Source organism: Pipra filicauda, unplaced genomic scaffold (genome assembly GCF_003945595.2).
Source record: "Pipra filicauda isolate LSUMZ 115617 unplaced genomic scaffold, ASM394559v2 scaffold497_size843975_pilon, whole genome shotgun sequence".
Lineage (NCBI taxonomy): Eukaryota > Metazoa > Chordata > Aves > Passeriformes > Pipridae > Pipra > Pipra filicauda.
Window position 1 is genome coordinate 347,286 of NW_024104639.1, and position 26,761 is coordinate 374,046.

Below are 26,761 nucleotides of genomic sequence, written 5' to 3' on the forward strand. Positions count from 1 at the left end.
GCACAGTTAAAATTCATAAACCAAATTCACTATGTTCACAGAATGAATCCAGGCCTGCATCTTTGATTTCTTGTTACCTTACACCTGTCCATGGCATGCGGCTTATCTCAGCCAAAGATATTTATGTACCATGAAACCCACAAATTAGAGCTGCAAATATCGGGGTAGTAGAACAGGCCCTTAAATCATACAACTGTAGTTTTTACCAAAACTTCATTGTATTCAATACTATTTTCAGCAGGATTTTTTTATTTAAAAAAGAAAATCCAAATCAGAAGCCTGATCAGGGTTGAGGATGTATTCAATTCCATAGCATTTCAGATATAGGCAACAGTACAGGGATTGTACAACACAGCATATAACCAAAATCATGTGTGATTTGTCTTTCTCTAGTAGTTATTCTTGGTCTTAGAGCTTTAATTTATGTATATACTGCTCTGCACTTATGTTCTTCCAAGGGTCCAACTTCCAAGGTGTAGAACCCTCCCGACAGCCCCACAAATGATTTAGGAATGTGATATGTCAATGACTTTGCTTCTACCTGGTGTCACTGACCCCTGTGTACAACTTTTATGCTTGTGGGACTTTTAGTAAAATGATCAGAATAGTCAGCTTTACATACTGAGCACCTGATGTCAGCATGTTATTTTTAATCAATTCCTTATAACTAAAATCTATTATTATTATGTATTATTGCAGAGATTGCAAACTTGGAACATTGTTAATAAAAAGACATGTTGATCATGCAGGATTCAACAAAATGAGACTTCTTCTTGTGGAAAACATTCACAGTTTTTCAGAATATTTCATTATCTGTTTTGTTCTTGATTGATTCTTTTGTCCTATTCAGATGTCATAGAGGAAAAGTTAATATCATACTGGTACCTTACAGCTTACAGCTTTGGGCTTTTCTATACACACTTCCCTTTTTTGTTTACATTTATGCCTAAAAGTCTTGAATCCCTAACAACTGATCTTAAAAAGTATAGTACCCTTAATGCTACCTTTAAATTGATTATGCATTCTACAAACTTTAATTTGTATTCATATTTTCAGGCTAGGATTTCATATGAAAAGTTGATTGTATTTCTTTTTTTTCTGCTAATGCTAATTCATTCTCCATTTTGTTTCCAAAAAGTTCTTCTTTTCTATTTTAACACCCTCACTGAAAAAAATATAAAATTCTTCCTTATATATAATCTAAATTGACCCTTTTTAGTTTAAAACCGCTACATTACCCCTTGTGCTATCAATACATGCCCTCGCAAAAAAGTCCCTCTCCAGCAATAATTTGCAAAATACTCCAGAGGTGAAAGGTTCTTACAAAAAATTTGAGTAGCTGCAACAGAATAAGTTTTGGTAAGCTTGTGATTACAAAATATCATGGACAGCACCCAGGTAGAAATCATTGACCTCTTTATATAAACAACACAAATAAAGGGGAGGATGCCCTTTCAAAAGTACAGATAACACTCTTACTCCCAAAGCTCAGTTTAAAATAAAAGCTGTATCATTAAATTACTTGTGACAATTCAGAAAAAAATGACTGAGAGATAAAAATACAAATGTAGAAAGAAGAAATCTTTGCAACTTTACCTTAAAATTCTGCTCTCTTTGTAGATATGTTACTATTAAGCAACATTTCTCTTTCTGAAATGGTAATGTTACCTTTAAATTTAATGTGAAACCAAGAGACACTTCTTTTTTAGTTTAACTGTGACTTGCAATCAAACTATTTATCCCATTAAAGAAAGGGAAAAGTTCCATAAATGAAAGTTTTAGCTGTAATAAGAAAATAGTTTCATACTTCTTTTATTTTTAGAGAGAGAATAGCAGAACTGGAGAAGCCTCCTGAGAACAAATATCTACAATATTGCAAATATCAGTCCATAATTCTCAAATAAGAAACTCTTAACTTGTTTTCCCTTTAATCTCTAGAAAATAAAGCTTTCAGCCTTTCTCAGAGAAAAATTTTGACCGTAAACCAAACCCTTTTCATAGACTAATAGAGAACCAGGTAAATCAGCTGTCCCAGCCAATTAAAAACATAAGAAACATCTCTGGCTATATCTACGTCACAGTTAGAAAGTTGTTCATGACAAGCCAGAATATAAAGAACCTATTTGTGTTGATCCACTTGCCTTAGTGGATAGGTTGCATATGAGTATGATGTTCGGGTAGATCTGCTACTGTGGTAAACTGAGGACATTATCCAGAGGACACTTTAGGAGTTCTACAGTGCTTGGTATCTTCATAGATAGTCTGATCTAACTGCTGTCCCGAGAGAAGTCCAGAAATGACTGTATTGATATAAGTCAAAAATTGCATACTGTAGGTTTTAGGTTTCAGTGTGATAAGAACTCTGTGGCCAGTGGAAGACAGGTATTGGCAAATTCAATAGATATGTTTTGACCTTGTGTTCCTGCTATCAGGGATTATTACGCTGGAGCATTCAGAGGTGTTTGTTTTGACTATTGCTTGCCCCATTTGCCACATGCAATAACAATCTAACTGCTGCTTCAGCTGCTATTGAGACCTTTCATCAGTACTGCACACACACAAATGTATATTAAACATGATTATCGTAATTGCTGTCATGAGACTGATGGAAATGTTGTGTAAAATAGTACCCAGTCTAGCCCACATTCTTTGCAGAAGTAAACTCATTATCTACTTACTAATACATTCAGGGAGAGGTTTGTCCCAATGGCCATTTGGTTGACAAATTAAAACTGAAGAGCCAAATAAAAAATATCCAGGATTACAGTCATAAAATACCACTGTGCCATATGTGAAATTTCCATGTTCTATTTTACTTTCTCTTATAGAATTTGCAGGAATTCCAGGATCAGAACAATTGACCACTAAAAAGAAAAAGAGCAGAGACTTAAGAGTCATACAAATACAGTCTCCTAAAACGGTCTTTAAATGGTCTCCTATCACTTATGTCAGTTGAACAACCATAGAATCATAGAATATCTTGCATTGGAAGGGACCCACAAGAATCACTGAAGTCCATCTGCTGACCCTGCATAGGACAGCCCCAAGAATCATACCATGTGCCTGAGAGTGTTGTCTATGTTCATATTATTAAGCATGTATTTAAAGTAATGAAAATAATCTATTAATTAATCTGGAATAGTGAGTACTTGAAATAAAATAGAAGGAACTTTGACCATTTCAATAGTTTTCCACCATTATTATAGTTGGCTAGGAAACTAGCTATTTAGCATATTGCAAATAGTATAACAACAAGTGCGCTGTTGAATTTATATGACAATTGCAAATTCAGTCTTCGTAAAGGTGTGAGGCCTTTCCTATAATATTTCACTTTAGGCAGTTTACAAATATGCAGGGGAACTATTATTATTGTTATTAGTAGAAGTAGTAGTATTGTTGTTATTGTTATTTAACCTCAAAGCAAATAAAATTATTTTCATTAGAATTGATTTCACTGCACATGACAGACACAATTAATGATGCCCTACCCAAAGTTAATTCTTTTTAGTTTTAAAGTCTCTTCTAAAACCAGTATAAGATTTCAGGACTGTGTAAAATTTCAAAGCATAACCGATCAACTTATTTACTGATCAATAACTTATCAGATACATTGACATATTACTCTGCAATACCAGAATACCGAGGTGATTGAGAACAACTGGACTGAACATGAGATTAAGTAGGTACCCTAACACAGAGTGTTTAGTATTGTAAATTTTAAAAATAATATCTTCCCATCAATAAGAAGTCCCTTGGAAACTTAAGTTCTGTAAACTATTTGGCAACATCACTAAAGGCAAAGTGATCAAATGAAAGTGGAGAACACCTATTAGAAGGAAAATATAGTAAATAAAATTCCTATGAAAACATAATATGACTTAGTTAATGTACAGATAAAAATCCATAGAAGCTGTAGAGAAGATGCTGAAAAGCAACACCATTTCTGCATATGTTCAAGTAGGCTACAGCAAAAAATACATTTTTCAAAATGAAAACAATTAAAATATTTTAAAAAATCATAACAACAGATTTTAAAAAGACAATGTGGCAAAACATTTCTAAAAGTACTTATGAAAACTCAAATTCCACAATACTAATTCCACAATACTATTTTTTTAGAATATTATCTAGAGCATTGAGAACCAACATAAATGAATTAAAAATTGGCTAACAAATTAGAAAAAAAAATTAAAAATAAAGATGCTCAATGGAGCATCAATGGAAACATAAGAGAAATAAAATACAGATTTTCTTATGCATCTACTAGAACTATGTCAGCAAAAATGCAGAGAACATTATTTCGGGATTTAAGCTTTTAATTATCTCTGCATAATTTTGCTTAAGGAGCTTGTAGGAATGGTTTTAAAAAAATCAATACAAACTACAGGCACATAAGAAAGTTTCTCTGCAACAGTTATCCAGATAAGCTGAATGTGAAAAATCATAGAATCACAAAATATCCTTAATAATATGATTAGTATGCTAGTTAGTCAGTCTCTCAGTAAGAGGGAGATCACTTTGTCATGACAGTGTCATTTTACCCTCTGTTTTCAACTTTAAATTTCCAACATTTAGTTGGAAACCTGTATATTCCGCATTCTTACCTTTGCATATTGGAGGTGGATGGCTCCACTGCCTGTTAGCTTGGCACTGTGCTTTGGTTGGTCCTTGCATAATATACCCAGTATTACACGAGAATGTCACAACATCATTGAAGTTGAAACCATTTCCACTTGTTCTTCCATAAATAGGACTACCAGGGTGACCACAGCTAACAGCTGACAAAGCACAAAACAAAGAAACAAAAAAGAGCGTGCTGTTATCACTGGTCATTATTTATTATGTAATAGATAATAATTATATAATAGTATCATATAATAGTATTTTCAAGTTTTGATATTATCAGACACTGAGGACTTCCCATGATGGATTCAAATTCAAGAACTTATTTTAAATAAACTGAATAGAATTTGACATGCAGTAATGAAGGTAAATGAAGAAAACTCTTCTGAAGACGCAGGAGAAGAGCAAGTACTAGATTTTCATTACATATAGCCTGAAATTTAAGAAAAATATATTTCAGTTCCTCAGGTATTATTTCTTACAAATAGGTCTTAGTATCAACTCAATATTTTATCTTTGAGGCCTAAATATTAGTGAAGTTATAAATTTATGACTGGATATATGAAACATTATGGGTACAGTGAAATTTTTCTCATATTTATACAAAAACTGACTAGAGAAGGTAAAGTTTATTTTATGTGCCCATAAAAAACAGATGAAAAAATCAGTAAGGAAAATCAGACACAAATTAATTTTCACAAAATTATTCAAAAAACTTTATAAGCATTTTCTTCTATGCTGTAAAAAATTCCAGTTGTTGATAAAAAAAGTGTTCATTATTAATTTAAAATAAAAATTTAAAAAATCACAGAATAAATTAATTAGCATTGAATATGATTCATCATTGAGAGACTTTGTGCCACAAAGATACAGTTGTAATTTACTTGAGAGTCCTTCAAGAAATCTCAAATTTTCCTAAATTAAATACAGAATTTTCTGTTATTACTTAGAGGTCTTTTATGTGATATGTTGGCACACGTATCACACAAAAGAAAACATACCAGCATCTCTGTGAGGAATAGTAAGGAAAAAAATTACAATTTTTTGAAGAAAATATTTTAATCATCGGTGTAATGATTATCAGTATAATCATCAGCTGACAGTATAATTCAAGAATATCTACTTATCTAACTATCAGTAGTGATAGTAAATGCACATAAAATATTTCCAAAAGCCACTGTGGGTCATAAAGCCATTTTCAAATTTGAGTACTGATGTTTCATACCCATGTATAAACACCAGGTATTTAGTAGCTAAAAGATGTAGTGGAAATTTTAAGTGGTAACACTTAACTTCACCTGATACATGAGTTATAGGTTTTGTGTAGCCACACACTTTTGAGGACCTGCCTTAACTTTTTTTTTTTTTAATGAACACTAAGTTGCAAATTCAATCCTCATCTTTCTGACATAGATATTCCTGCAACATAAATCCATATGTGTTGTCATTCTTACTTACGCACACAAGATGGAAGCTGACCAGACCAGTTGTGATCCTGTTGACATATTCTTACAGAAGAACCAATCAACCGAAAACCAGGACTGCACTGGTATACAACTGTGTCTCTATATCCATAATTTTCTCCTATTACTTGTCCATTGACTATAAGATCTGGAATACCACAGTGACCAGCTAGATTTTTTCACAGTAAAAAAAATAAAAATAACAATTAAATTAAAAAAAAAAAAAAAAAAAAAAAAAAAAAAAAAAAAAAAAAAAAAAAAAAAAAAAAAAAAAAAAAAAGAAAGAAAAAAGAAAAAAGGAAAAAAAAAATCAGTAAGTATGCCAGAGAAATTTTAAATAAACCTCCTTAACTAAAACAGAGAAATGCTGAATATCTTTCCTTTTTATTTTTATTTTTATTAAATTGGGGGAATCTGTAGTATTGTACTTGTATAGGTAGAATTGTACACATATAAAGAAGTGCAAATAGACAACATAGCAAAGAGATTAAATGTCATATATGTTAATAATTTTTTTTAAATATGAGTAATTTCTTTTTATTATAACCTGTAAAAAGTCTATATTATTTCCCTTAGTTTTATTTTAGTTATGATTAAACCTAATACAGGTAACATTTAACCATCATACATTTAAATAAATATTAAAAAATAATATAAATACAAATAAAATAATATAAATATTATAGATATCAAGCCATGTGGACATTATAAATATAGCCTCCTTACAATGTAAAAAAATTAACTTGGACAATTTGTTGTTGGAATCTGACTCTCTGGATTGTTTTCTATTCTTTCTGTCCTATTGATCCCAGGGGAATCCCAAAGACGTTAACGTGTTTTGGTTGAAGGCAGTCAGCACAACTGCTGCCAAATGTCCTGCAATCAAGAATCTTTCTGTCTAGGCCTAATCTTCTACCCTGTATTTTCAAAATATGAGAAATACTGTATTTATGCCATGAAAGCACTATGACAGTCACAAAGAGACATTTTATCTAAAGAGAAGCTGGGAAAATGAATGAACTATGTGTCATTCATTACTATTTTTCTTAATGAATCCTGGAAAATGGGCACTGTGATTCAGCAAAAAACGTGCTGATGGAAAAATCCTCTAAGAATAATTGACTTCATGAAGACTATGAGATACAGTAGACAATTCACTGCAAAAAAAGAGTAGAGAAGCAAGAAAAACAGGCAGTACTTTTGTGAAAAAAATTATTACCAGCCACCCAAATTCCTCTGCTCTTCTTTTTTCCTCTACTTCTCCTCAAATAGCCCCTACAAACAAACACCCAAAGCATGGAATTGCAAATAAGAAAGGACATTTAGAAGTAATATGGTTTGGATTGGTTTTTTTCCTTTGAAATTTTAAGTGCTTATAATACTGTGATATAATTTTCAGCATTTTGCCTCATTCATTTGGGGCTAGAAGTGTCTTTAAAAAAAAATTGAAAATCTTCCATTTTCTTATAAATTGAGCCTTGTATTGTATTTCATTGTATGATTCATGATAAAAACATCAGAATTTACAATATAGGTTGTATACGAACCTTCACACTTATTAAATTGGTGACTGCAATTTGACTTCTGTATAGTTAGCAGGAGTCCAAATCTGGTACTGTTTAAGGTTGTATTCTGCCTTCATTGTCCCCTCCCCATTTCCCTCAGTGTTATGTAAGGACCAGGCATACTTGAAATTTGTTTTATGTTTTCTAGGATTACATGGCATAATACATATTTATAAAATTTTTGTCAGAGCAGTTTTTGATTCTTCTGGAAGTTCATAATCCATTCAGGAAGTAGTAGACTTTTTTGAACATGCCCCAAAGGGACTAATTTCCCTATCCTACCACATTTTTGATGATAAACAGGACTAACCAGATGAGAAATAAAAAACTGAGCTGGAAAAGATTGGTTTCTGTCAAGAGTGCAACCAGACAGTCTGCAGTGATTAAGACCATGTTCAAGTAAATATTTTTCTAGTTGCATTTAATTACAATATATGGCTTGGTTCTTAATCAAGAATGGCTTTATGGCAGTTGCTTTATGGCAGAATGGAAGCAGAATACATCACCAGAAAGGTCAAGCTCTGTTTCATGTGCAGAGAAGCAATTCAATATGCGAAGCCTGAGACTAAGATCAGACAGCAGCTTCTGCAACTGTGCATAGATGTTACAAAAACACACACAACTTCAACAGGTGAAAAGTCATTGCAAATCATTTGTACCTCTTGCATAAATGTCCCTGTTTCTCTCCAGAAAATTTAAAGTCATTTAAAATTCTCATCCTCTTAAACTACTTCCTCTCACTGTCACAAATCTCAGACTTCTTTTTAATCTCTTCTTTCTTTTGACTTTCTTCAACACCTTCTGTTGACAAGGGGGGGATAGTGGATGTTGCTTACCTGGACTTCAGCAAAATGGTGTATTTAATACCATTCCCCACAGCCTTTTCCTGAACAAAATGGCAAGATACAGGTTGAGTGGGTGATCTGTAAGATGGGTAGAGAGTTGACTAACAGGCTGCACTAAAAGGGTGATGATCAATGCTTTTTCACTCAGGCTGGCAGTGATCCCCAGGGATCAATACTGGGCCACATGATGTTGAATATCTTCATAAATGATCTGATTAATGATGCGATTGAAATCAGCCTCACAATTCTGCTGATGACATCAGACTGATAGTGAGGTGGACATGTGAAAAGAAAAAGCCATCTTACAGAGAGACCTAGACAGGCTGGAAGAGTGGGTGAGCCAGAATTCTATGAGTTTGTAATAAAGACTATGTAATAAAGAGTCTGTAAGGTTCTGCACCTGGGACAACATAACCAAAGAACCCAGAACAGGCCATGATCTGTGTGGCTGGGGAACATTATCACTGAAAGGGACCTGGGGGTCCTGGTGGACAGCAAGCTGACCATAAGTCAGAGTGTGCAGCTGCAGCAGTGAAGGCAAATTGGATTTTGGGCTACATCTGCAAAAACATTACTAGCAGCAGTAGAGATGTGATCATCCCACTTTACTCAGTGCTTGTCAGGCTGCACATGAAGTAATGTATCTATTCTTGTCCCCACCACTTCAGAAAGACTGCAGACAGATGGGAGAGGGTCCAAAGGAGAGCCTTGAAGATAATCAAAGGGCTGAAAAACCTGTCTGTGAGGAAAGGCTGAAGGTGATAGTCCCTGAAGAAGAGAAGGCTTGGGGGGACCTTATCACAGTATTCCAGTAGTTAAAGGGTGTCTATAAAGAGAATAGAGGGTCTCTCTTCCCATGGAGTCACATGGAGAGGACGAGGGGTAGTGAGGATAAGTTGCACTGGGAGAGGTTTCATCCTGACATATGAAAGAATTTTTTTGATAATAAGAACAAGCATTCACTGGAACAACCCACCCAGGGATGTGATGGGAGTCCGCATCACTGGAAATTTTCAAGATGTGACTGGATAGGTGTGGGAAACCAAACAGGTGTTGCAGATAGGGTGCTAGATAATCCCATTTCATCTCCCTATGCCAGGAAATGTTGGACCAGAGGATATTTAAAGCTCTCTTCCAACTTGAGCTCTTTATGATTCCATCACTTCAAATCCCTCTGTCTTGATTATTTCCTCCTACTCTGTATGAGTTACATCTTTGGAGCACTAACTATATTCATGACTAATTATAAACTTCTCACTACTATTAAGGAAATTGATATTTTTAAAATATTAGAACCTACTTCTATCCCCATGTCAGATTTCTAAAGTGTAAAATAAATAAATCTAAATGCATGAAGGATATTATAAAGCTGTAGTTCCATCATAACAGAATTCTAAGTAAACCTATTGTGACAGTGTTAAGAAAGTAAACATCATTTAAAAACAGGATATGCCAGACTTGTGACACATTTTTCATTGCAAATCTAAAAAGAAATAAGAAACATTAGGGATTTGCAGCATTTTCCTCCAGTTTTCACTTTGCTTTCCGAGGGATGTTTTGTGTGACTGAGAGACATAAAAAAACATTTAAACCAAACCAAACAAACAAAACAGAAAAAAAAAAACAAAACAACAAAAACAAGCCAACACCCCAAACTGATGGGTTCAGCTTCACTTGTTTTATTTTCAAAATACCATCTGTCAGGTGCATGTAGTAAGCAGTTCACTGTGTTTGCTATGGAAGTGTATGTAACGGTATACAAAGTTCCTGTTAAGAGAACATTTGAGAATATTATTGGAATTTCCACTAATTTATGAAGCTGAGTAAATTCCCTAAGATGCCATAAAGTCACGAACTCATTAATTAATTTTCATAACTTTTAATCTTTTCTTGTTTTATTTTCCCACTCTGTTTCACATATCCACAGAGATGTTCTCTGTCAGAGGAAATAAAGACCTTCAGGTTATAATAGTTGCTATCGTTTCTTCTCTAATATCATGGAAAAAAAAAACATAGAGGAAGAAAAAATAAAACAACAAAAACTCCTATCACCATCCACACTTATATCTGTAAGAGTAATTATTACTCAATTTCTTTTCAATTCTATTCTGGTTTTGTTGCTTTTCTTCCAAAAGTAAGGTGTTTATTCATTTTTTCTCGTGAATATTAGTAGAATTCTTCCCTTTAACAATTTTCTATTAAGATACCTGTGACGAAAAGAATTCCAAAATTATCATTATACATTAAAGATTTGCTCATAATCATTAATGCATATTCTGGTAGTTTTCATGATCAATTCTGCTGTTAATTGTTTTTCAGGACTTCAATTTAAACTCTTATTTTAAGGGCTTTGTGGCAAATAAATTTATTTTCCCCTATTAAGATTCTGAAATGAATTTTTGAAGTGCCATTCAGTAGCTTTTTCTGCTTTCCATTGTGCATTATGTGTCTGCAACATATATAGGTGTTCACATATATACAAATAGTGAGTTTGGGGTTTGAAGGGGTTTTTTGATGTGAAAAGTTTTCAAAGCTTTCAGATTACTGCTGATTCTTTTTTAGCCTGAGGAAAATGAATACTGCACATATATAGTTTTCTGGGAAACTGAATTTGTTTCTGAATGAGACATACTTAGTGTTAAATGGTATCAAAGATCAACTCTTTTCCTTCAGTTTATCTCCTGGGTATCCCTAAAACATTTTGTCACTTGCTTGTATTATATATATCTCTCATCTTCCATGTAACTGATGTCAGTTTTGTCATACTGGTATAAACAAGGAGCAACACACAATTTTACCACAGCAAAAACATTGTGCAAACCCATAAAGGGACATAATTTTAAATCTGTTCTCATTTGAGACATGTCATACTTATCCCAGTTGAATGGGATAGGATATAGAAGATGAAAATTTTAGTTATGGAACTCGATATAATGAAACTGAACAAAATGATAGCACTGATTGTTGTAATAGATAGCCTTGATTCATAATAACCATAAGATCTGGCTAAATGTCTTTTGCAATAAGACAGAAAATTATTCCTCCTAAATGCAGTTCAGATACAAAACTGTACAGGAGCTAAGCTCTGAAGGTGTAGTGTTTTCAATGAGGACTGAATGCAAATAATGCAAAATGGATATCATATTGACAGAACTCTCTGTGAGTATCATCAAAATATACCAGAAAACTATGGTAAAAAGTGGAAAACAGATGCAAAAAGATAAGGAAGTAAAAAGAACAGGACTGCTGAGGAAAAAGAAACTAAGAGTACTGCAGGGAAATCAAGGGATCAAATACTGACCAGCAATGTTGCCTCCTTTTTTTTTCTTTTTTTAGTTTTCTCATTTGTCAGTAAATATATTTTGCAAATAGATGAGAAATTATTTAAGAAATACTTATTCTGTTATCAATTTACACTCCTGTTTGACATACCAATAAGTCATGGAATATTTAAGTATCATGGCTAAAAGACTTTAATAGTAATGTTATTATTACCTAATGGAATACACTTTTTTTATGCCCAAAGTAATATTCAGATTCTAAGATCAATTACAAGCCAAACCAAAACTGTTGGAGTCACCTTGGAAGGCTATTGAAAACAAATAATTAAAAACAATTATAAAAGAGTTGCAGGAAATATGGGACAGAAGGAGTGGCTCAAGCAGTAACATCAATACTGTACTTCTGACCTGCATTTATCAGAATGAAAGAGACAGAAAAAAACAAACCTTTGCATGATACATGGACAAATACAAACATATAAAAACCAGAACATTTATTCCACTGCATTAAGGACTGGGTAATGGATAGAAGAAAAGCTGAAAAAAAATGAACAAATATTAAGCAAAATCTCCATTCAACAATTTCCAATAATTGATTATCATAATTACTACTACTGAGGGAAAAAGTATATTCCAATACACAGTAGTAGTAAATAGCTGACTTCACACTAGGTTAGGATTCTACTACTTTAGATTAGGCTATTCTAGACTGTTCTCACGATAGCTTTGTTCATTGTCAGTGTCTCTATTTTGATGCTGTACCATAAGACCGGATGTAGTTCCATTTTTATTATGATACAGATATAAAAGACCTATGCAGCAGTTCTGTGAATTCAGATGAGACCCCTAGGTCTTAATGCAACTTATAATTTATAATACTGAATCAACAGATGTCACTCTTGTAAAGACAACAAGTGAAACCTACATAAAAAAGAGACTAAAAGGTACTAAATGTGAAGGTTTTACTGAGTAGCAGATTTGAGAGGGGAAATAAGCAGTATAACATTCTCCATTTCCAGTCCAGCAAAACAAATAAAGAATAACTACATGAAATATTATTAAGAAACAGAATTAGTCAAAAATTAGGAATGAAAGATATTAATAACCTGTGAGCACCAAATAAATTATCTAATTTGACATGAAACCCAGCTCTAGCAATGAAGAATGAGCCTAATAACTTCGTGTCAGAACCTTTGAAACCTTAGCTGTAAATGATGTTTCTGCAGGTTGCTCTCTGAGATGAAAAGAGTAGGAATAAATGAATACAGAATCTTTACATTAAATGGCAAAAATGTGCCTGTGCTTATTTTCGTTGTCAGTAGCGTCAAACATGAGCATAGTAGTGAAAGAAAACTACATAACAATGTATTATTGAAAAAAGAGATTTAGGTTATTACTCAACAAAGTTAATTAACCTGTCAAGATGACCTCAGCTGAGGAGGGAAGAATTATTTCCTGGCATTTTTTTTCTTCTTTACAGGGCTTTCATTTTTTATAAGGATATAAGAAGGTGCAGCACCGGACGAAGCAGGGTTTGGGGTATTTCTCCTGCTATTTTCAGAAGATCCTCATCTTGACAGCTGTTCAAGTTGAATTAAACTGTTTAAGATGACTGGTAAAGTTCTTTTAAATCTTTTTTAATCCATGGCACATAGAGGGAAGTTTTTGCTGAATTCCTTGAAACAACTGAATATTTTTTTTAAAGATGAAACATCATGTACCTAATTTGAAAGTCTAGTTGTTATTATGCAGTAGTACTGAAGAATAAAGAGAAGCCTATGGCTAACTCTGGATATATTAATTCAGTATCACTGGAGATACAGATTCTCCTTTAATTGTAATAACAAGATAAAGAAAGATATTTAAAAACAGCGAAGACAAGTTAGTTGCTTATATATTTTTCTAGAAGTTTTAAGTATGAAAATAGTGGTAGGAAGGTTACACTTCAGAGGTTACATACCCACAGAAACCTTTCAGCGACTGAAAGCTGATTGGGAAAATATAAAAACTAGCACTGGTAAGTTAATGCACTGAATATTTTTCACTGTCAGCTTACATGGTTTCTTTGCCCCAGACAGTAAGTCTGCTATTCTTTTGACCCTGTTGACAGCACTGCTCTGTACAGAGCTGTTTGATAACTATTCTTTCCTTTATGAGTAACAAGCTGCCACTAATGACTCATTAGTGTTTAAAACTGGTATTTTTTTATGAAAAAACGAAAAGTTGAGTAAAACTGGGGTAAATATTCCCCAGCTAACAAGTCAAAGGTTGTGTATACATTAGCATTTTGGTTCATCTCTTCCTTCGAACTCTTAAATGTGCTGAGTGGTTTTACTATGAACAAATTAGCTTCCTTTCAGAGGAAGTACATTGAGAAGTCTCTAGGAGCACAAAACAAGTGTTTCATCTCCTTTTGGAGACAAAGCGGTCAACATTATTGACAGGTCTTTTTGACAAGTCAGAATCATATGAGTAATGATGACATTTAGCCCAGAGGACGAGACCAGATACAGTCCAAGGACAATTATCTGAAACATATGTAATACAGATATAGAAAATTCAGAATCAATTACTTGTCTCGTGATCTATTCTTTCTGCTGGATTATGTGTTAATGCAGACAAAGGCACAGGTTTAATATTTCTCTTAGGAGAATAGATGAAAGGTTTTCCTGATATTATTATATAGGAAGTACAAATGCTGACATTTAATGTACCCTCTAACCCAAATAGCTTTTTTCTGCTACCCATCTGTCTGTATTGAAAACTCCTCTAGTATTAGCCCAGTATTGGAACCACACTTCTTTATGCCTTATTCACCAAGTAAACTCCATTCTTCATTTCTGCATTTTTATTCATATGGACACAGCATTTTATAAAGGCGTCTTTACTTCTCCAAGTGAACTAAAATAACTACAATAACTAAAATAATGTAATTATATTTCATGGTTTATATTGATTTTAGATTTAATACTAAGTTGCAGAACTGAACAAAACTATTGTTCCAGCAGTTGTTGAGTCTTTCCCTGCAGGAAATAACAGCAATAACTTCTGGTAAATAAAGGAGACAATACAAAACAATCTGTTTTATCAATATGTCATGAGGAATGGAGAAGGAATTAGGTAAAAAGTTTTAAGTGTAGTATACCTGAGATGAAGAGGACAAAGTCACAACTTCAAGAAATGTGAGAACATGGAGTAAGATCACCAATCAACAAAAAAGAAAAGTGTGCATAAGATACCTTTCCTCTAATGAGTTAAACTATTACTTAAAAATAATAATTTTCCCTGTTTTTTCACATGGCTTTCATTGATGAGATGTCTAAACATCTTTTAAAATTGCTATCAGTCACATAATTGAGAGAAACTCAATTAAATTACATGCCTCCAGAAGAGAAGTATGAAATCTGAATGCTTTGGAATAATCTAAGAAAGCAGGTGCTCCATTATATATAAGAAGAATTGCATCCAACAGAAAGACTTTTCAAAGCATGCTATACTTTCCTTTGTAAGTTTTACTTTGTTGAGTGTTTTGGACTAGGCTTTCTAAAATGTTAACTGAAATAATACAGGAAACATATTTAAATATTTGTCCAAGAGGAAATCGTATAACAAAATCACAGATTTTTCACTCTCTTTTTATAAGTAGTATATTCAGCAATAATCTGTTCTATGTTTCTGAATGTTTCACCAGGATTTACTACATAGACTATCCCCCAGAAACTGTTTCCGAAAAAGATCAAACACAATAAATTGTGAGGGGCAGTCTGCAACCTTGAAGACACAACAGTCCTGATTTTTATCTTTGCCTGTTATTTTATTCTAAAAGACCAAAATTATTTTTTTCTCGTATTTCTTCACAATAAAATATTTTGAAATATTTGTTTTGAAAATTTTGACAATGGAATTACTTCAGAAGCTCTCTTTTGTTTTGTTATTTTTTTTCAATTTGAACATTGTTTCTTCTCACCAGCTATGGAGAACAAGATTCAGAACTCAATTTCCTACCACATTGTATTAAAACTGAGATTATTATGTGATGATTTGTGGAGTACTACATTGTTATTTAGGTATTCTTTAAGGAAAAATAAAGTGATATTCAGAAAGGAGGGCAGTTGTGTTAAATGTTCCAATTTTTGCAACAGATTCAATATCCATAAAATATTATCCTTCTTTTTTTTAAAAAGAAGCCAAAACGAAAAAAAAAATCAATGAAATAAAGCTTACCTCTGTTTTAGTTGTCATTTCTCTCTGATTAGGTTCAACATGAACTAGTTTTAAGTTCTGTTGCAGAATACTTAGACTCCCGTTTATTTTACCTTTCATAATTTTTCAAATTACACATAATTGGAATGAAAATCAAGTTGTCTAACGCAGCAATGCAATGAAATAATTTGAGTAACACTTTTGAAAAAAATAACTGGTATTTTAAAACAAAATAGTTGGAAAAGTGTATTATGTTATCCTATAGGATTTCATTAATGTCATCTAAGTGATTTTGCAGGGCATCTTCAAAACTTAAAACAGAAATACATTGGTAGTCGTCTCAGTCCAATCATAAATACATTTCTCAGCAAGTACAAGTGATAAACGATAGAAAATATTTACAGCTGTGAGTACAAAAACTTTAGAAGTAGAGAGTGAAAATAAATTTTTTCTTACTATTTTTCAGTTATTGAAAACAAATACCAGAATTTACTGATAAGTTGCACAAAAATTAATTTCTTGAACCATTAAAATACCCACTCTGTAGATCTTCCTCCTGTATTTTATCTCCTTTTCTCTCACATTCTAATATTTCTTTAATGTCCACCATTTCCTCCACCTTCCAACAGCATTTTCTTTCTCTTCCTTCTTAAAAACATTTCTGACTTCTGATTTGTCATTAGCTCAACTCGTCCTTCTATCTTAAGTCTTAAATTACTTGTGGAAGAAAGAAGAATTGAACTGAGTTAGTCTGAGTTTTTGCAAGAAGCTGATTTCTGCACAGGGATATAACATAGAAGGCAGTGTTGTTGCAAAAGCAATTAGGGCAGCCATTGCTCCCTTTTATTAATTTGCTCTGTCACTAGTTTTCTTTTTTCTTTTTTTTTTTCTTTGGCCAAGATATACATGCTTTTTTGCTTGCTATATATATGAAGTATACTACATTCTATTTCTTTCTGTAAAACATTCATGCTATCTTCAACAATTTGCCATCAATAAAGCTTTGAAGATATACATTTAAAGATTTGCTGTGCTCCTATGCCTGATACGAAAGGTGTCTTTTTAGATTAGTTTTCACCTCCAGTCATATAGTTGTTTTCTTAACTGTTTCTTATTCCTGGACATTACAGCATATGAACTTAATAATAACTAATATTTTCTGAGAAGCAGGAGTCTTCTTTAAGTTGCAAGTAAAGACTATGCAACCTGTTAGTACTATTAAGATTGTATTACATTTTTATTTCTATAGGCAAATGTAAGAGAAATTCAATTCACTCTGTGATGATCTTCACTTGGCATGAAGTTATTTTGGTAAAATTCTTAAATGCAAGTATTTTTTCAAGATGCTATTCACAAATAGAAGGCAATTTGGCTGTTTTTAGATTAATATTTCTCTGATTAATATTTTTACATTTCTCCAAACTCCAATAGCTGTAACTTTTGCAGACAAATCAGTAAAAATGAAAAAAAAACCCAAACTAACAAACAACAAAAGCAGAACATTTTGATTACCTACATACTAAGGGGCCTTAAAACTTTTAGATTTAAAACAATCTGTTTTATAACTGCTGATAATTTAGAAGAAAAAAATTATCAAACATGAAGATCTTTTCTTTTTTCCCCCTCCTCTGCTGAATGGTTTCCACTGTAAAAGTGAAAAATAAACAAGGACTCTGCCCCTCTCAGCTGTATGTCAGGGAACATTCCAGCTTCAGACTTGTAGTTTGATAAGCAAAACCTTTGCTCATTCATGAGTCATTCACTTAAGTGCAGATTTGCACCAAATAAGGTGTATTGGAGAAGGAAAATTATTTTGGATGGAGAGTAGTTTAAAAAGGTGAATGGCAATCTGCACAAAGAGGTATTGCAACAAACCCCTATATTTAAAATATATATTAGTTCAGATTTTCTGAAAGTCTCTGTTTATGGATATTCTGTAATATACTCATGCCTCCCAAGTGACAAAATACAATATGACTTACGTATTTCATTCTAAATCAGAATACAATCACAGCTTTGATTTCAACTGAAATTAAAATTTTGATTGCATATAGAGTCAAAATCAATGTCTCTATAATAAAGACAATAACCCAGCTCAAGGTACACAAGATGATGAATCAGAAAGAACCTTGAAATTGTTCCATGTGTTCATCTGATGTCTGAGTATTTCAAATAGGTGAAGATACCTAAACATGTACAAGTAAAGGGTGTCAAATTGCATAAATAGTGGCCGGACAGTGACTCTCTTAGAAACATGGCTGCAGTGGTCCTGTCAAAGTTTGCAAAAACTTTTTTTATCTCCTTCTGTATCTTTTCAAGAGTACAGTTTAATTCCATAACACTACCACTGAGTTCAGGCTACCATGCAGATATTTTTACTGAGGATATGTATTAATGCTGACACATACGGAATCAGTCTGTCTTGCTTTTTGTGTATAGTTCTACTTTGAAGACATACACATAAATACAGTAACAGGTTTTGCATGTTGGAAAGATATTAAAATTTCTGAAAAGGTAATTATATAATTTGATAATTTCTTATACTTTGGTAAGAAAAACAACCCACCCAGCCACACACATGCAGATCCCTCTTCAATGTCTCTGCTAACAGAAAGAGACAAGCTGTTTGTCTTTGCTTACTTTTGTCTGCTAGAGAGAAAGAAAATAGTCAAGTCATGACAGTATCTGTACCTAAACATCTCGTCTCAATTCCTCTCCAGAGTCCAGATGACAGACATTCCCTCACTGCAGAGCCAACTAACATGTATCCTGAGTCACAGGTAAATATAGCTGTAGATCCATAGGTGATTTGAGTTCCAATCTTATTTCCATTGGGAGGTGTAGGAAGTTCTCCACAAGAAATAACTTCATGACAAAACCAAAACAAAACAGAAATGTACAGTTAAGTATCACAAACACACATAAAATAATACTTATCTACCAGTAATACTTATCAACCAGTCAACCGGATTTCACACCTTGAAGCATTTTGTTCTGTAGAAAAAATAGATTAAAAACTGCAAATAAATACTGTTACTTCCCTAGAAATAATACTTAAGAAAGAGAGGGGGAAAACCAATTAAAATTGTTTCTGTAAACCTAAAAAAGCCATTAGGAACATTATTAAATTCAGTTTAATTTTGGTTTTATCAAGTACTTGTCTTGCATATTGGAATACCACAATTGTCAGTTTTAAAATTATGTTTCTCTGGGCAGATGTTGTTTTGATCTTCTAGTTCATAATGACATGCTTACCTCACCATTCACACATATCATTTTTAAAAGGAGTGATTTATATTCATGGAATTCCTTGCTATTTATTTACAATTCAAAGCATCTTTTCATTCAAAATAATATTTTTTTCTTTATCAATTTTCTTTTAATAATAAAAATAGCTTTACTATTACTAAATAAGAGGGTGAAAGCAGCTAGTGCACTTTATGTTTGAAAAAAGTGGTAATATTTCAAACAAAACTTCTCAAAACAGTGAAAAATAGTTTGTCTTTTAAAGAAAAAAGGGTTAAAAATACAAATTTTATATGTAAAATATCTATATACACAGAGAGATATAGATACAGACATATAAACAGTATTTTTAATACTAGCAGAGGTGAAATATTGCAATTAACTTTTAAAAATACTCTAAATTATAAATTATATTTCCACTTATAAAGAAATCAAAATTAAGGTTAATTTCCAATGTAATAATACCTGGTTTTGAAACTGCATTTTTTAACTTCTTTTTTTTTTATTAGTTTTGTGTTTATTGTCAATAAATTCTAAAGCCATAGTTATCTGACTCATCTGCAAACTTTTTCAGTATGTTTGGATTTTTACACGAATGTGCAGATATGTTTTCAATACATGCACCAAAAGCTCAATCATGTCCCACATCACAAGTTGTTCCATAAAGAGAAAGAGTTCTGGGGCTTCAAAGTGTAACCAAAACCCTACAGTTTTGAAAAAGAGGTGTCTAAATTCAAATGTATGAAGAAACTTGCTTTTCACAGGGGTGGGTGCGGGAAGCACATTTAATTGCTTTAAATATCTCAATATTCATTACTTATTTTTTGAAAATTAACTACTTCAGGTTATCAGCACACCAGCTAATGGTAGGAATGATTTGGATGTGTGTAAATGCACATTACATGACAACTAGCTGAAAGGAGAGATTAGTTTATTTATCAAGCATGCAGACAATATACAAAGGTTTTGCATTTTTCTAGACCATACAGCATTCCTGACCGAAAAAAAATATATAGGAAAAGGTTCTCTACTACTTCCTTTTACATTTATAAATATAGGGACCTTTAAAATCCAGAAGAGTGCTTACAGATATGTCCTTGTCACTAAACCTAATGTATTATATTTGTCAATAATAGCCTTTTGGATACCCAGGAATTCCAATCAAGAAACACTTTTTCTAATTAACTATTTTAAATATTTAATTAGCTATTTTCTAATTCACCCAGTAAAATATTTTCTTCTGATGTCTATACAGGAGATGAAGATGCAACATGTACTCACTTTGGCAGTAAGGCCTCTCATTTCTCCAACTCCAGGTGCCATTAGCAAGGCACTCAATAGATGCTGGTCCCAAACCATAATACCCTGGATCACAGCTGAAAACTACTTTTGTTTTATACTCATAATGTGAACCATTCACTATTCTCCATCTTCCATGTTCCAGTGTAAAAGAATTGATGCTTGGACATGTAACGACTGCCAAAATAAAAAAATCCACATAGTTATTTGTGGCTTAGTACAGGCAAACTGGGAAAATCTGTACTGTTATTAATTCAAAAATATTTATTAAATACAGTGACATAATCTTTGAAGACTAATGCTGTATTTGAAATTGCCTTTTGTTAGCAGGTATGAGTTCTCTCATGTAATTAATAATCATCTAGCCAGAGCAGGGATTGTGTATTCAGAGTGATGCAAGCAGTGTAGATAGAAGCTATAGCATGGTTGAATTCACTGTAGATGGACCTCCTGTGACACTTTATATCAGGCACCAGAATCTTTAGTAAAGTGTTAGCTACATTTAAATGCAGCAAATATTTTTCTACCCAGGTAAACTCCATGAAATTTGAGAGGCTGCACATTGGTGATAGATAAAATAATATCCATGTTGAAGTTGTTTTTTCAGCAGCTATACATTTTTAATCTCATGTCTTAATTCTATGTGTTCTTCCTCCAGAAATGGAACAAAAATATTGTACAACTCCAAGATAAATAAAAAAAGTTTAACATGCATAACAATATTTCCTACTTTATTTTTCTCCATTTGGATTGGTCCTTTAGAAAGAGGAAAATGCATGATTGAATGCAATTTAAAAGAACGAGAAAATAAAAAAGGAGAAAGAGAACATCCTTGAAAATTACTTTAGGGTATGTTTTCTTTCATTTCCAAAATTCATTGGATGAGATAATTCAAATCCTAATGTGCATCAGATACTCTGACATTTCTGTATCAGTCTTACAATCACCTGGGTTTTTACGTCCCATTTATAACTGCTGGTATCCATTTCTCTTTGGGAGTAAACATGCATTTTCTCTGCAGTGATGTTCCCCCAAGTTCAGATGGTTTAGGACTATAATGATGGGCTGAATATAAATAATAAGCAGCAGTTTCCAACAAGTATCCCAGAGGTTTTGCAATTCTGGATAGTAAATAGAGTTTGTTAGCAGTATATGAATTTTGCAACTCTCACTGAAGAGATGGCTTTTGCATAAACCTCTGCAACCATTAACTTTGATTTAGCTATAAATTAATTATTAGTTTTATTGTATTCTATAACCTCTAGTATATTTCTTCTGCTGTCACAGCATGTCTTAGTTACATACATTGCAAATATGTATGTAACAAATAACAATTTAATACCATCAATAATTTATAGATTAAAGTAACCTGAAGATGAAAGTTTAAGTAATGTGAAGATTTATGGCCTGGATTAATAAACAAAATGTACACACAGGTTCTTACTAGGGACTTTTTACATGTTACTTACCTACACATCGAGGTGTTTTATTGTGATTGCTCCAGGTCCCATCCGGTTGGCAGACTGCAGTAGTAAGCTCTTTGGCTGATAGCCTATATCCATCATTGCAAAAATAAGTAACACGGGTGCCAACTAAGTAATCTGTAGTTAATATCCCACCATTTAATGGAGCTTTAGGAATTCCACAAGATATTGCTGAGTAAAGAGAAAGACATAGTTATTTTACATTTTCAATATAAGTTTCCACTTACCTCAAATGGTTTATGCATTGCAACATCAATGGTTTTAAAGTCATAAAAAATAATTTTAAACTGTTTAATATGTGTTTTAAGCATGAAAATAAATACTCTTAAAATTTTAGGGAATTCAATCAAATAAAGATTTTGTCTTTTGAAGGAGGATGAAAATAAGAAAAATGGTTCATAACTCTGCAGCTAACCATTCAAAATGCAGAAGATAGTAAAGAAAAGAGAACAGAGAATATCTGGAAAAAATACAACCAGCATGGCTGAATGAGTAAGACACCATCTGAGAAACTACAAACATGGTTGGTAGTTCAGATTTCTTCCATCAAATGTACTGTGTGACCTTTGGCAAAGCACTAAAACTAAATTTGAACATACTATTTTTTCCACCTGCAAAGCAGAAAATACTCTGTTGAAAATACTGAATCATCAAATCTTAGAACAGCCTGTGTTGAAAGGGACCATTAAAGATATTCCAGTTCCAACCGTTCTGCCATCAGTGAGGACACATTTCACTAGACCACGTTGCTCAAAGCCCCATCCAGCCTGGCCTTGACACTTCCAGGGATGAGGCATCCACAACTTTTCTGGGCAACTTTTTCCAGTGTCTCACCACCCTCATGGTGAAGAATTCCTTCCTGATGTGTCCTATCTTCTTTCATTTTAAAGTCATTCCCCCTTGTCCTACCACTGCATGCCCTCGTAAAAAGTCCCTCTCCAGGTTTCCTATAGGCTGCTCTGAGGTCTCCTTGGAACCTTTTCTTCTCCAGCCTGAACAACTGCAACTCTCTCAGCCTGTCTTCACAGGAGATATTCCAGGCCTCTGATCATCTTTGTGGCCCTCCTCTGGACACACTCCAACACGTCCAGGTGCTTCTTATGTTAGGGGCACCAGAGCTGGATGCAGTACTCCAGATGGAGTCTCACAAGAGTGGAATAGAGAGGGACAATCACCTCAGTCACCCTGCAGGCTGTGACACTCATCACTGCTCTTCACTTGGACATTGAACCACTGACCACAAATCTTTCAGTGCAGCCATCCATTCAATTCCTTACCCACTGAGTGATCCATTGACAAATCCACGTCTCCCCATTTTAGAGACGAGGCTGTTGTGCAAGACAGTGTCAAATGCTTTGCCTGAGTCCAGGTAGATGACATAGTTGCTCTTCCCTTATCCACCAACACTGTAATCCCATCATGGAAGTCCACCAAATTTGTCAGGCATGAATCACCCTTAATGAAGCCATATTGGCTGTCATCGGCTACCTCTTTATTTTCCATGTGCCTTAGCACAGTCTCCAGAGGAGTCTGTTTCATAATCTTGCCGGGCACCAAGGTGAGATTGACTGGTCTGTAGTTCCCTTTTTAAGAGTGCAGGCTATGTTCTTCCTTTTCCAGTCAATTGGAACTTCATCAGAATATCACAGCTTCTCAAATATGATGGATAGTGGCTTTGCCACTTTGTGCACCATGCCTCTCAGGACCGACAGGTGCATCTCATCAAGTTCCATGGATCTGTGCACCTTCAGGTTCCTTAGACGGTCTTGAACCTGATCTTCTCCTATGGTGGGAAGTTACTGATTCTCTCAGCCCTTGTCTTTGCCTCCCCTGCTTGGGAAGTGTGGATAAAGCACTTGTCAGTGGAGACTGAGTCAAAAACATTGCTGAGTACCTCAACCATCTCCATGTCCCATGTCTCCTGTTTCCTTCTAGAGAGGGTCCACCTTTTCCCTAGGCTTCTTTTAGGAGTTGTTCTGGTTGCCCTTGACAACCCTGGACAGATTTATTTCTATCAGGGCTCTAGCTTTCCCAACGTGATCTGTAGCTGCTCGGACAACTTGTCCGTATTCCTCCCGGGTTGTCTGCCCTTGCTTTCACCCTCTGTAGGCCTCCTTTTTGTGTTTCAGATTGTCCAGGAGCTCCTAGATAATCCAGGCAAGTGTCCTGGAGCTTTGTTTAACTTCCTCTTTGTCAAAATGCAACATTTCTGAGGTTGGAGGACGTGATCCTTGAATATTAACCAGCTATCTTGGTCCTCTCATGAATGTAGGGCTTTATTCCATGGTACTCCACCAAGCAAATCCCTGAGGAGGCTGAAGTCTGCTCTCCTGAAGTCAAGTTAGCAAGCTTCTGCCCTTCTCACTGGTCTAAGAATCTTGCGCTTCATCATTTCACGGTCACTGCACCCAAAGCTGCCCTTCAGCTTCACATTCCTCATCAGCATCTCAGCATCTCCTTGTTGCTGAGAAGGTCCAGCACCTCTCCTTGCTGGATCCTCTACCACTTAGAGAAGAAAATTGAAAAGTGCAAATAAAAATGTAAGCCATGCTGTTTTTTTTCTTCTCTCTCTCTCTTTTTTTTTTTTTTTACCAGAAAGAAAATACCAAGAGAAGATCTGCTTCTAAATAATGCTCTGACGATTTGGGAAGAAAAAAAAAAAAACTAAACCTTTTCCACCATCTAACACAATATATCTAATGTAGGTCAGAGAAAAAAAAAAAAAGGAAAGAAAAAGGCTTAGGCACTTAATTCTGAAATACCTTACTTTGAAGTGGAATCTTGAGCCATAAGAAAGTACCTATCATGTCTACACAGGAAAGTTAATCCTCTCAGACTACGTATAAATACTTGGGAAAAAAATTAATCTATTTTTGCCCCTACTAGGAGGTGATCTGACGTAAAACTGATCTGCTTCATAAGCAATATAATAATACCAAAGGCAATAATCACAGCTAAGACACAGGTAAAGCACCAATTCTATAACAACTTCCAGTTGTAGTAGTATCAGTGTTAGAATATGCTTGTATTGCCATAAAAAAACCCCTGCATATAAGATGTAAATTAAAAAAAAAACTACAAACCACAGTAGAGGTGCGCTGTGTTGAACACATCACAGAAAACTATTACTTATTTGCTATCACCTTGTCTGTGCAATAAATACAAAACTTATAATAAATATGACCTATTTATCTTATACATACCTATAGTAATTGTTCTAATGTGCATGAATATGACTATCTCAAACCTATAGCCATGTCTAAAAAATCTAAAAGTAGAAGGATTATGCTTTACCCATCAGATATTTGTTCCACACCATTAATTTTTTATAAAAGCATAACTCATCATGTACCATATCTAACCATATATTCTTGGAATTCTATTTAGATACTCATTTATTTATCTTTAATTTTTTTAAATACTTTAGTATAGCTTGCATAACAATCACCATTTATACAACAATATGTCTGCTCTTGTGGACAATTTAGATTACTGAGGTAGACAACTTTTCTGGATATAATGTTGAGTTTTAAACTTCACTTACTTAAAATCTCTACCTAAAATTCCTGTAAAAGCATTTGCCCACTATCCATATATGATATTATAAAGTACTAATAATGATTTCCAATGAGACCTGTGTGAGACAATATTTATTTGCAAAAGAAATATTTCATAATTAAAAACCAAGAATCATATAGTTCTGGGATAAAAATGCAAATGTAAAAAATAACTGAAAGAAAACCAAATGCTTTAAAACACTTTGAATCTTCTGAGATCTATGATCAGTTATAAATATTCAATCATTTATATGAATTCATGTTAATTCCTGTACTCAGATAGACTAGTGCAAATCTGTTAATTCTTTCAAAAGTTTATCATGATCAGATCTTATAATTTACCATGGGAAACTTTTATTGACTTAATATCATTAATCTGAGATGGATACATAGGTAACAACAATTTCACATTATAGTTCATTTAATGCATGCCTATATAAACAGAATAGTTAATATCTAAAAGTTAGAACATTAAAGTTGATAAATAATTTGTATTATTTTTACTGTTATATGATATAATATTAGATTTTGAAGACCCTTTTCAGATAAAGGGTCATTTTGTATTAACTTTGAAACAGGTTTCAGTTAATTGCTGAAGTCTGGTTTGAGGTATTTCTCTTTGATTCCTTACTACTGCATTTAGTCTCTTCCACTGAGATTTATTTATTTTTGTAAATAATGTAAAAAAGCTCTCATCCAAGGTTAAACATTGTCTGGATGCTTCAGGTTCTCCCAGTCCTGTAGTGCAAGTGATACGAAGAATGGCTGGTATTATCTATTTAGAGGTTCAGAGATCAAGATTTCTAGTCATATAGGTATAAGAATGAAAACATTAAAAATTGCTCTAACGTCACTCATTAGCAGTTGTAGTGAAAAAGGCTATTGACGTTCATTAACTACAGAAGACAACTCTCAACAATAGTAAAGATACAGAATGAAAAATGTGAAGACAAAGAATTAGTTTAGAAAATCATGAAATATTCTGAAGGAAGTAGAAATGCTTGCCAGGTAATGCAATTAGTATTGTTATAAAAACCCAGCAAAGCACCAAAATCCAGTAGCTGTGCAGATTGTAGAGGTATCACTAAAGAACAGATAATTTTGAGGCCTGAGATATTTTATTTCCTATAGGAAATAGTTGTAATTACTATTACTACTACTGTGATTTGACTGGTAATCTTAATTTTGGAAATAG

At 33.5% G+C, this 26,761-nt stretch overlaps 1 protein-coding gene across 1 annotated transcript in view; it reads right to left on the minus strand.

The window, feature by feature from the left end:
- The window catches only part of CSMD3 (CUB and Sushi multiple domains 3), a gene marked incomplete at its 5' end in the record, with an annotated part of 538,890 nt that overhangs the window by 51,854 nt on the left and 460,275 nt on the right, over positions 1–26,761 (minus strand). The window contains 6 exons of the mRNA XM_039386640.1: positions 2,679–2,864; positions 4,605–4,778; positions 6,082–6,255; positions 18,672–18,845; positions 20,508–20,702; positions 21,995–22,180. Coding sequence (XP_039242574.1) covers positions 2,679–2,864; positions 4,605–4,778; positions 6,082–6,255; positions 18,672–18,845; positions 20,508–20,702; positions 21,995–22,180 — 1,089 coding nt within the window. The remainder of the gene's footprint in view (positions 1–2,678; positions 2,865–4,604; positions 4,779–6,081; positions 6,256–18,671; positions 18,846–20,507; positions 20,703–21,994; positions 22,181–26,761) is intronic.